Source organism: Neofelis nebulosa, chromosome 1, assembly GCF_028018385.1.
Source record: "Neofelis nebulosa isolate mNeoNeb1 chromosome 1, mNeoNeb1.pri, whole genome shotgun sequence".
Lineage (NCBI taxonomy): Eukaryota > Metazoa > Chordata > Mammalia > Carnivora > Felidae > Neofelis > Neofelis nebulosa.
Genome location: NC_080782.1, coordinates 31,809,156 through 31,821,573, shown reverse-complemented (window position 1 = coordinate 31,821,573; position 12,418 = coordinate 31,809,156). Strand labels below are relative to the sequence as shown.

Sequence of the window (12,418 nt, the reverse complement as noted above, 5' to 3'; positions counted from 1 at the left end):
CAGGGCAGAGCCTGACTCGAGGCTCAATCCCATGAAACTGTGAGATCACGACCCGAGCCAAAACCAAGAGTTGGACGCTTAATGGACTGAGCCACCCAGGTGCCCCTGTGTATGCAACTCCTGATCTTGGGGTTGTGAGTTCGAGCCCCATGTTAGGTGTAGAGATTACTCAAAATAAATGAATTAAAGTGAAAAAAAAAGGAATAAGGTCTAAGAATCTAGTGTATAATATGATGACTATAGGTGATAATATTGTATTGTGTAATTGAAATTCACTAAGACAATAGAACTTAAGTGTTCTCAACAGCAATAACAACAACTACAATGGCAAATATGTGAGATAAGGGATGTGTTAATTTGATGATAGAAATCCTTTTATTTGTCAATTATACCTCAATTAAAAAAAAACATTTTTGGGGCGCCTGGGTGGCTCAGTCAGTTCAGCGTCCGACTTTGGCTCAGGTCATGATCTCACAGTTTGTGGGTTCGAGCCCCGCATCGGGCTCTGTGCTGACAGCTCAGAGCCCGGAGCCTGTTTCAGATTCTGTGTCTCCCTCTGTCTATGCCCCTCCCCAACTCATGTTCTGTCTCCCTCTGTCTCAAAAATAAATAAACATTAAAAAAAAATTTAGAGGGGCACCTGGGTGGCTCAGTCGGTTGAGCGTCCGACTTCAGCTCAGGTCATGATCTCGCGGTCCGTGAGTTCGAGCCCCGCGTCGGGCTCTGGGCTGATGGCTCAGAGCCTGGAGCCTGCTTCTGATTCTGTGTCTCCCTCTCTCTCTGCCCCTCCCCCATTCATGCTCTGTCTCTCTCTGTCTCAAAAATAAATAAATGTTAAAAAAAAATTTAGAAAAAAAAAAACATTTTTCAGTCTGTACTTTGTCTTTTTATTCTCTTAAAACTGCCTTAACAAGAACAAAGTTCTTCTGTTGATAAAATCCAGTCTATCAATTTTTTTTTTCATATTGACCATGCTTCTGGTGTCATATCTAAGAAATCTTTGCCTCACCCAAGATCAGAAAGGTTTTCTTCTGTTTTCTTCTAGAACTGTTGTAGTTTTAGGTTTTATATTAAGTTCTACAATCCATTTTGAGTTAATTTTTATACAGGGCATAAAGTGTAGATCAAGGTTCATTATTTTGTATGTGACTTTACAAGTGATCCAATACCATTTATTGAAAGACTATTTTTTCTACATTGAATTGCCTTTGTACCTTTGTCAAAAATTGAAGACATGGATATAGATAGACACAGAAAGAGAGATAGAGATGATGTAGATAGAGAGATCTGAGCTCTTTATTTCTGTTCAATTAATTTATCTCTAAAATTACCCTGCCTTCATTGTAGCTTTATAGTAAATCTTAAAAATAAATAATGTGGGTCCTCCAACTTTGTTCTTCCTCAGTATTGTGTTGGCTATTCTACATTTTTTAACTTTCCATATCTTTAGAATCATTTCATTAATACCTATAAAACAACTTCTTGAATAAGCTTTGGTATTTTGTATCTTTCAAAAAATTGGTCCATTTACTCTTTTAAATTCTGTAGGTTCTATAGTAACATCCTACCTTTCTCTTTTGATATTTATAATTTGTAGCTTCTTTCCTCTTTATCAGTCTGGCTAGAGATTTATCAATTGGTTATTTCAAAGAAACAGCTTTTGATTTCATTGATCTTCGCTGTTTTCTTATTAGTTTCTGCACTTATTTTTTTTATTGACTTTCCTTTACTTGCTTAGGATTTAATTGGCCATTCTTTTCCTAGTTTCCATTTCTTTTTTTTTAATTTTTTTTATTTTAGAGAGAAGCACATGCAAGCAGGGAAGAGGGGCAAAGGGAGAGACAGAGAGAAAGGAAGAAAGAGAGAGAGAGAGAATCTTAAGCAGGCTTCATGCTCAGTGCAGAGCCTGACCCAGAGCTCAATCTCAGGAGCCTGGGATCACAGCCTGAACCAAAATCAAGAGTCGGCAGCTTAACCCACTGAGCTACTGGGGTTCCCCTTCCTGTTTTCTTAAGGTAGAAACTTAAACCATTGACTTGAGAACTTCCGTTTTTAACATAAACATTTAATGCTTTATTCCTCTGATTTAACTCCATTCCAAAAATTTTGGAATGTTATATTGTCATTTCTATATAATTTGAAATACATTTTCCTTTACCTTTCAATTTCTGCTTTATCCAATGGGTTATTTAGGAGTGTGCCCTTTGCTGTTTAATTTCTAAATATTTGGGAATATTCTAGATATTTTTGTGTTGTTGAGTTTTAGTTTAGTTTTGTTATGGTCCAAGAATATGCTTTATATGATTTCAATTTTTCATATTTGTTAACATTTGTTTTATGGTCTAGGCTGCGGTTTATCTTGGTGAATATTACATTTGTACTCAAAAAGAATGGGTATCTGCTGATGTTGACTGATTTTTCTATAAATGTCAATAAGGTAAAGTGGTTGATAGCATTTTTCAGGTCTATCTATCTATCTATCTACTTTTTGTTTTTGTCTATCCTTATGCCACTACTAGACTATCTTGATTACTACAGTTTGTAGTAAGTTTTGAAATCAGGAAGTATATAATTTACTTACTTTTAATATGATCATGATACAGGAATTTCCTAGAAATTTCCTAAGTAGCTATTTTTTATCTTCCTAACTAATTATTGCATACCTCGAACTAATATTGCACTATTTCATATATAATATTAGAAATTTGTAATAGTCCAATTTTGTCATACATTTTACTTCTATAATTTAAACACACAATACACTGTATTGCCTTTACTTTAAATGAGAAATTATCTAATAATTTATTTACCTATATATAAACTATTTTCTGCATTTTTTTGTCCATTCGTGTAGATCTGTATTTCCATCTGGTATTATTTCCCTTTAGTCTGCAGAACTTCCTTCAACATTTCTTTTAAAACACAATTTCTTTATTTTACTTTCATTTTTTAAATTAATTTTACCAGATATAGAATTCTAGATTGTAGATATTTCTTTCCTTTTTCACTTTAAAAATGTCATCTGATTGCATTCTGGGTTTCTGACTGGAAGTCAACAGTAATTTTTATTATTGTTATCTATAGTTTATTTGCCTTTTGTTCTCTTCTCTGATCACTTTAAAGATGTATCTCTTTATCTTTGGTATTTGGCAGTTGGACTATTATATGCCTGGGAATGGTGTCCTTTGTGTTTATTTGTTTGTGATTCATTCGGCCTTTTTGGATCTGGGTCTTGATAGTTTTTATCAAATTTGGAACATTTCAGCCATGGTTACTTCAAATATTTTTTTTCTGCTATAATGTCTCCCTCCACTTCTCTTGGGACTCCAGTTCCACATATTTCAGACTGTTGGATTTTTTAAAACTATGGTTCTCTTTTTTTTTTTTTTCCAGGCTTTTTCTTCTTCATTCTTTCTATTGATCTGTCTTCAGTCCCTTTTTTTGTGTGTCCAGTATGTGACCATCTAGTGGATTTTTACGTTTTTGATATTGTATTTTTTGTTTATTTCTAGAACTTTCATGTGGTTCTTTTTTTATGATATGCATTTCTCTAGTAAGAGCCCCTGTTCGATCACTACTTATGTCCCACTTTTCTCTTGAATCTTTAACCATATTTATAAAATTCTGCTAATTTCTATGTCTGTGTTATTTCTGGGTCTATTTTTAAAGATTATTTTTCTCATGATGATGAATCACATTTTTCTCATTTTTCACATCTAATAAAATTCTTATGATATTTTTTACACTGTAAGTGCTATGTGTTTGAGAGTCTGTATATTGTTGTTTTCTTTTTATTGGGTTTTCTCCTATTCATAATTTATTGGAAGATCAGCTTGATCATGTTGAGTCTTGATTTTAGGTTTTGCTTGAATATGTTTATAGTATTATAGTATTATTTCAGGCTAGTTTAGCTTTCCCCTAAGTTATGACCTTTTTGGTATCCCCATGCAAACCTTTCTTCTCTAAATTATTACCTTCTGGGGGTCTTAACTGAATGCTCATGGTGTTTACCAAAGTCCCCTTACTTGCTGAATAGAATTCTATTGTTTTTCATAATCTGCAACCTGTGGAATCTTCATTTAGTTCAGAGCCCCTAGGACCTGTTCCTGACAGGCCTCCCAGAATCTCACTCTCTTACTTACGCAGCTTAAAATTCAGCCAACTAATCAAGAGGATTTACATACAGATTTCTGGAGGTCCTACTCTGTACAGGTTCTTCCTTTCTGGTATTCTGCTCCTCCAGTTTCAATTGCCTCCTTATCTCTGAACTTAAATCTTTCTTTCTTTTATCCTATGAAATGGCTGTTCTTTATTTGGTTTCCATAGTTTTGTGTAGTGTTTTGAAAGGTATCCCCAGGCAAAAAGCCAGAAAGAATGTGGAGGTCACCTTGTTTGTTTCTTTTGTCTCAAGGTCTCAGTGCCACACTACTATGCCTAGAAACAATTGTTCACATATTTTGTCTAAACTTATAATTGTTTATTATGGGAAAATGAATTTAATACCCATTCTCCATCATGGATGAAATCAAATTCCTCATTAAAAATAATTCAGTTCCTTTATATTGTTTCTGATCATCAATATCTGAAGTCTGTGAGTTATAATTTTTGTTTCTACTGATTTTTCCTTATGGTGACTTTTTCCTTTCTGTTTGATGATCTTTGAAAATGAACTTTTACTTGTTTGATCTTAATTTGTGAAGAGCCTGGGAGCTGATAATCATGCGTACTTTTCTCTGGAAAAGATTTTGTAATTGCTGCTTCTGGAAGCCAGGGGGCACTACTAACCTGAGTCCACTTTGGTCCACTTCTAGGATCCTGGGCTTAAGGCACCAGTCTCATATTTTGCTTTTCTACCTCTGGTAGTGGCTTAGTTTTCAGATCTTGGGTATACAAGTGGCAGTGCCCTCTAGATAGTTCTGCTTTTCCAGTTTTGTATTTTGACACTGTTTCTCTAATTCTAGTATACTGTTTTGTTTTTATGTTTTTTGGTGGAGGAATTTTGGAGATTTTCTGTAGCGAAAGAAAGAAAGAAACGAATGATTGATATATATTATGTAGATTTAACAACTGAGCTATCATTTGGTCAATGAGTAAAATTAGCACAAGTTCTATAAGGTATCCTGAGGGAAGACTGGGAGTTCTGCCACTCTGCGGAGTTACAACATTTTGCTGACAATTTTTGCCACTTGGGTAAATGGCCATGGATTATATCCAGGTAAGTGGATTTAAGGGGCATATTTTAAACTATACTTTATCGAATGGAAACGTGGCTTAAAAAGAATATTGCAAAGAAATTGTGTGTATGCAATGTAAGTAATAAAAGCACACAGTTTTAAAATGTGTAAGATCAGGTTCGTCTACTCCTGATAGTAGCACTTTATCAACATCATTAGAAGGAAAAAGCAGTGGCAATGGAATCAGATGTCACCCCAAATTTTTTCAAATGTAGATTAAGATTATGGATTATGAATTTATGTAGATTATCTTTACTATTAGTTGGGTCTCAGTGTATATTGCTCCTTGAGATGGTAGTTAATGGTAGTATAGAGCTATCTGATTAGCAAAATATTTAAAAATAAATATTCAGAATATGAAGGTAATTTTCTGTATTTCCTCAATGATGTTAGATGTCATGTATTATTGAACCCCATCCTTTGCAAAAAGAGAAACATTCTTAGCAACAGACAAAAACATACCTATCAGTGGGGAATATAGTGGCATTTCCTGCTATGGTAAAAAATGACTGAGAAAAAACACAAAGAAAAAAATTTGCTGACAAACTAAAGTGCAATCCTATTGGCCAACCAAGACAGAATAAGTTAAAAAAAAAAAAAAACTCTGAAAAGTTAAAGAAAAAGGTACTTGAACAAAACGCATTATGGAAGCTTTGCTATGCAATTGGATAGAAGCATGGACACTTGTACACTTGGCTTAGCTTATGGTATTCGTTGAATTCTGTTCAATAATGAAAATACACAGATCGCTACTCTTTTTCTGCACCACCAAAGATGTATCAAAGAAAGCATGTCCTTATCAATAAACAACATCCTTAATAAAAGCAGCGTTTTGTGAAAAATAGATGAGGTCATTTCTGTAAATGCAAATTTAAAAGGTATTCACAGAAGAGTAGAGAGAGTACCACATATGATACTTTTATGTAATAAAGACCTTTAACACATAGCTTAATTTTCAGACACCTTGAGAAGAGAAAGTGACTGTGACAATCTTGTGTACCGTGCAGATATTTGACATGTATTTAGTGGTAAACTGGTTTTCATGATGATTGGTGGCTTGTTCTCTATCCATTAGTACCATGTTATCTAACGGATGTTCTAAAAATATTAAATTTAGTCTTTCTCTTCAAGGTATATGTGTTAACAATAATTAAGAATCTTACTACTTTTCAAAACAAATTCGTGCTAGGAAGGGAGCACTTAGAAAGTAAATATTTGGAAGCATTTCTAGAGGGTTTTTTTTTTTTCCTGAACTCATTTAAAAATATGAATGTGTCAACTTACATATGTTTTTATAACTACTCACTTAAAGATCATGGAAACAGAGTTTTCTAACCTGTTGAAAATCTTTCTGATGAAGAGCTTTGAAACCATTTTGAAATCATTTGCTAAAAAGTTCTAAATGTCATGCCTTCCAGCTTGCTACAAAAAGGGATTGACATTAGGAAAGACGGAAATTTATTGGCCACATTACATAAAAAACCCTTGATTGTGGAATTGAAAAACAACTGTTATGGGTTAGAAACTTTAGCCAGTAGACTAGTTCTTCCATTTTTAAAAAACTGTTTCTTGTGAGCCACTAAAACCAAACATCCCAAAAAACTCTTCTTAGGACTGGACTTTTGAATTTCTATATCATAAAGTATTTAACAAGAAATGTAAAAAGTAGTAAAGTATATTCAACCCCATTGTTTTTATTAGTGTCATTAGTAAAGTAACATTAAAATTAACTTTAACCATTTTTATTTCATCTTTTATGTTTTATGTCTTAATAAAAAAGTAGGGGTGCCTGGCTGACTTAGTTGGTGGAGCATGTGACACTTGATCTCAGGGTTGGAAGTTCAAGCTCCATGTTGGGTGTAGAGATTACTTAAAAATAACATCATTAAAAAAAAAAAAAAGTAAATACATGTGTATTGGAGTGTGGGCAAAAATGTTCTTTTTAAAATGATGAGATGCACAAGTAATTTGGTAGTTCCATTGCTTAAGAAAGTATTATCATGAAATATTAATTTCATTGTGATTTAGAATAGCCAGGAAATTTTCTGTAAAATAATTTTTCTTAAAAAAATTGTACAATTAAAATTTGTTCGGAACAGTTAAAGTGAAAAAGATAAAAAAAACACTCAAAATTCTACCAACCAGAGATAATCACTGTTGAAATTTTAGTGCATACCGTTCCACATTTTCTGTACATATGTTATCTCTTCTTTCACAAACATAGGCTCATACTCTATTTAAAACTGCTTTTATAGAGTGCCTTTATACCTTACAGAATTTTTTGTTAATGAAATTTACAAGAGATTTTGGGACACAAATTAAAATTTAAAGGAACAATACTAAAAAACTACTTCCTGCTATTTTGAGACAGAGATTAAAATTTAAAGGAACAATGCTTAGAGGTAAACAACACCAGGGCTGAATCATCATAGGCAACACTATGCAGGATTCCAGCATGTTTGATTTAGTCCATAGCCTGTCATTTTAATGTTCTTTATCTAGATTTTAAATGTGTGATTTAACTCTGAAGAGAAATTACCAAAAAAACCAGACTGACTAAATGCTGTGGTTTTCGACTTGCTTTATCTTCGTATGGCCTATGTACTAAGGCAAATAGATAAAGGGAACTAAGATTTTGGCAAGGTTTTTTTCTGTTCAACATTATCTCTGTATCTGAAACTGGTAATATTTGGTTTATAAACCAGAATTATTACCTTTGTGTAATAGGATAGAAAATAGAACCCAGATAATGATTATCAATGGAGTCACTGTATCTTCAGAATCAGTTATCTCTCAGAGGTGTGGTCCTGGACCCAATCTCATATAACATTTTTTATCAGTGACTAATACTATGAGAAAAGGACATTCATTCACACAGCAAATGAAACCTAGTTGGGAAATGAAAACTAAGAAGCAGAAGTTAAATTCTCAATGACTAGATTAGAATCAAAATGACCCGGAAAATTGGAGAAGTAGTAAGAAGTAAACAAAATGAGTAAAACATAGAGGTGGGCTAAAATAAATAAGGAAGAAAAACAAGTTTCAAAAAGAGGAATGGCTAGCTATTGGCAAGTATAGAAGATAACTTGGAGATTTTAACAAACAGCACACTGACTAGAATCAATAATGCATTGTTTAAAAAGCAAACACACCATTGTGAAATGTATTCTTTACTGAAATTTACCTAAACTCCTGCTTCCCAGTTGAGTGTCATTTGCAAACACTAAGAATGTTTTTTTTTACCAGAAAGACTATTATTCACCTTAAAAACAAAGGGGAGGAACACAGCTACTTACATGACTGAGATAGTAATAGAAGAAAAAGTAGTTTCAATGTAAGACTGGAGAAAAATGATCTTTTTTCCTACTGGAAGAGACGGAATAAGTGAATAATGATCTTTAAATAGGAATGTATAGTTATAAAGATGAAAGGCTGTTAGATTCAGGCTTTCACTTACTGTAAGTAATTTAAAAGTGGATCAGTTTTACTCAACTTTCATGAAAGAGAAAATGAAGTTAAATTGTATTAGGAAGGAACTAATTTAGAATAAATAGGGACACAATAAAAAGGGTTGGTTGAAAATTGAAACAATTCTAAGAACCTGGTAGAATTTACATTGATAGATTTCTACTTCTCTAAAATGGTGAAATGTAATACATGGAGGGATGAAATGCAAATGTTAATGTCCTCACCAGACCTTAAAATTTTGTGATTTTTGCCTAAAGCTGTAACTAGAATAAATAATTTTGCACCACGACCTGAAAGCTACAAAAGCAAGAGCGAGTATGTTGTTATCAAAATTACTACTGGTTGAGTCAGGAGACATTTTTAAAAAGTACTTTAATTGTGTTGCATCCTTGAATACAAGGGCAATATCGGGAACAGATATCTGATTGCAGACCTAATAAGGGGGGGGGGGGCGGGGAAGGCAGGAAAATACAGACAGAATAGTATCCCAAGGAAGTAGTGTTTCTCTTTTTTTTTCTTGATGATGTTACTCTATGCTGCTTTTATTTTTCTTTTTATAACTCTTACTTATTTTACACTAGATATATATTAACTATAGGACGTTTAAAGAGTATAGACAGCAAACAAGAACAGAAACCATATGTGTAATTCCACAACTGAAAGGAAAAAAAACATTTTGATGTATATCTTCTCAGACTCTTTTCTATGTACACATATATGTAAAATAATTTATAATGTATAATTTTGATATGTATTTTAAACGTTTATAAAAAGGGAACTTTGTAATCTCTTGCTTGATTTAAAATCATGAACATTATTTTCTATAAATATACCAGACCTATATCATTTGATGGTTGTAATGATTTGCATAATCTCTACCTGTGGTCAATTGTGTTTCCAATTGATCACTATTACTGACAACGCCAATTATATCTCCAATATTGCTTTTTTTTCACATTAAAGAGGGCATTGGAACAATGCCGATTATTTATTTAACGCTTATTTATCCTGGCCACTGCATTAAGTGTCAGAAGAGATGTGGTTAAAGCAAGATCTCCACTGTTTAACTTCTAGTCTCACGTAGAAAGACAAATAGAGGAACAGGAGGGGACAACACTCACCCTCTCTTTAGTCTACTAAAGAGTTTAAAGTTGCTGGGTCAGGGGCTGGGTGTATATATACTAGCTGGGAAAAGTTTCTAGAACTGAAATCTCTACAGCTAATAATTATTAGGTCTATGTATAAAAAATGTTAATCCACAACATCTACATTAGTCAGTGTTCAGAAGCTACACAGACAGAAAACCCGACACAGCCCTCAGCTACGTCTGCTTGGTTCCAGGCAGAGGAAACCCTCTCCCCGGGCCTCCCGGCGCCCGCGCGTGCGCGGGAACCATCCCACCCACCGCCCCAGACGACCACCCTGCACTCTTTGGCTTCTTAATCCCCTTCTCCTGGTCTGCGCCAGGCGGTCAAAAACAAAACGTCCACCAGACCACTTCCTCTCAGAGGAGTTCTCCTGGCTGAGTGTGGTTTTGAAGATCAAGTGCAAGGCTGCTTAGCACGGTGGTCAGAGCTAGGGTGGAAAACAAACTTTGTTACATGTGAACTTGGTTGGAGCAAAGCGACTTCTAGGAAGGGATTTGAGTTACGTTAAAACTGCGCGCAGCGTTGTTGTTGTTTTCTTTCTTTCTTTTAAGTAAACATCGTTTTAACTGATGAATAAGGAAGGGGGCTTGAAAGCAAGCAAGAGAATCAGGCAGGATGGTTCCCGCAGGTGGCCGGCCGGCCGCATCCCGGCCTCCTCCCAGCTCGCCCCGGCTCTGATTACAGTTTCCGCGGCACTGGAGGAGAAGCATCCTCCACGCTGCAAACTCTCATCAATGGGATTCCCCTCGTGGGAAATGCCATCTCCCAGCAGACATGCTCTCGGAGGGCCACGCGCGTCGCCGCGACCTCGCGCACTCCGGTGGACGGACGTGCGCGCGCGCCGCGAGCTGCACAAGAGACCCCAGCTTGGCCCCGCGCTCCCTCCACGCCCGGGGCTCAGTTGGCACCACCCGCCGCCTGCCGCCGCGGAGGGGCGGGGGAGATGCCGCGGGGGGCGGGCGCGGCGCGCGGGGAGGGGGAAGGGGTTCTCGCGCGATTGGGCGAGGTTTCCGGTGTTGTGACTGAAACCCGTCAATATGGCGGCGATCGGCCGCGGCCGCTCGCTAAAGAACCTCCGAATACGAGGTAAGCCCGCTGCAACCCTCACCCCCCGCCGCCTGGGGCCCGCGACCCCTGGCCCTTGCCTCCCCCTGGCCCTGGGCAGGCGGAGCGATTAGGGGCGCTGGCCGGAGCCAGGGCTGCCGCCGCTGGCCTGCGAACGAATCCTAATTGGAGCTGTGTGTCTGTTTCGTGCAGGGCGGAATGACAGCGGCGAGGAGAACGTCCCGCTGGATCTGACCCGAGGTAACGTGGGGCGCCGCGGGCGCCGGCGAGGGCGCGCTGCTGGGGAGGAGCTGGGGCCCGGGGGCAGGGGGCATGGGCGGGCCCCGCACGGGACCAGCGGGGGTGCGGGAGGCAGAGCCCGAGCCCCGCCTGCTGGCCCGCAGGAGCGGAGCCCGGGGCCGCCTCCCGGGACCCATCCCCCTTCCCGATGCCCGCTTTCCTCGCCCCGCGCCCTTCTCCGGGCCTCTGGGTGCGGCGGGTGCCGGGGAACGCCGAGCGGGACTCGGCGGAGCCGGTGACCCTCTGGGTTGCCTGGACCCCCGAGGGAGCGTTTAACTCCCATCCCGGAGCTCGTGCAGCCATTCGCCCGGAGGCGGCCGGCGGGAGGTAGAGGCTGTTATTTAGGTTGCCGGAGGATGTCTGAGGGAAGAGCGACCACATCCTGCCCTACCCGTCCCCCAGAGCAGAAGCCGGACCTGCTGGGTTCTGCTGCCTGCGTGACTGCTTTTCTCTTTGCCCACCGCTCTGGGGGACCCGGAGCGTTGATAACTCGGTAGTGAAACCTAGAGTCAGTGACTGTGGCTAAGTGTCTGCTTTACGCTGTAGTTCATTCCCGTTTCCCTTTCCCGGGCGGCTGGGACTGTAGTTGGCAAAGACCGCCCCCTCACCCTCGCTGTAGGTTCATTGTTTACCTTCTGCAGTGGCGATGGGTTTGTTTACACCTTCGGAACTGGGCGAACCCCGGTTGTATTTTTAAGGACCTAATCTTGCTGCTGGCCAGTGTATCTTCTGTTAGGCACCTACTGGACTTTATTCGACAATAGCTGGCTGAAGATTTAGTAGTTATATACACGGTTTTTCTTTTTTCTTCCACGGTAAACAGGATCTGGTCTGCTGATTCCGAAGAAGTCATATTTCACACCGGCTGTAGCATAGAGTGTAAAGTGGTTCAGCTGTACAGAGTCAGTTTCCTTTTTTGAGATCCGAAAAACACTTTAGGATGTTAAAAAGAAAAGTCATAAACATTCTATAAAAAATAAAAAAATTAACCTACGTCAGTAGTGACTTATCTAAAGTATTTGTCAGGCGCGGGGCTCATTGTTGAGGCTCATCTCTGGTATTTAAGGCATTGTCTAATTTGTTTTATTTTGTATGTCAAAGTGTAAGATAACTTATTAACTAAACGTCTACTTTTCATTTAGCTACAAGAGTGCATTTTTGTAAGAATATTTTATTCTGAAAGTTCAGGGACTTTGTTTTGGGTGAACTAGGCACTCGTGTGAA

At 38.1% G+C, this 12,418-nt stretch overlaps 1 protein-coding gene across 6 annotated transcripts in view; it reads left to right on the top strand.

Annotated features, from left to right (window-relative positions):
- Positions 1-10,822: 10,822 nt before the first annotated feature.
- RICTOR (RPTOR independent companion of MTOR complex 2) overlaps positions 10,823-12,418 on the top strand; it is a 122,412-nt gene continuing 120,816 nt past the window's right edge. For 3 of the 6 annotated variants that reach the window (XM_058718013.1, XM_058717966.1, XM_058717945.1), the window contains exons 1-2: positions 10,823-10,936; positions 11,108-11,155. In XM_058718013.1, the coding sequence (XP_058573996.1) occupies positions 10,888-10,936; positions 11,108-11,155 (97 nt within the window). In that variant the 5' untranslated portion in view covers positions 10,823-10,887. Of the gene's footprint in view, positions 10,937-11,107; positions 11,156-11,244; positions 11,688-12,418 lie in introns of those variants that run through there. The other 3 variants (XM_058717955.1, XM_058717983.1, XM_058717995.1) reach the window with 3 other exon arrangements.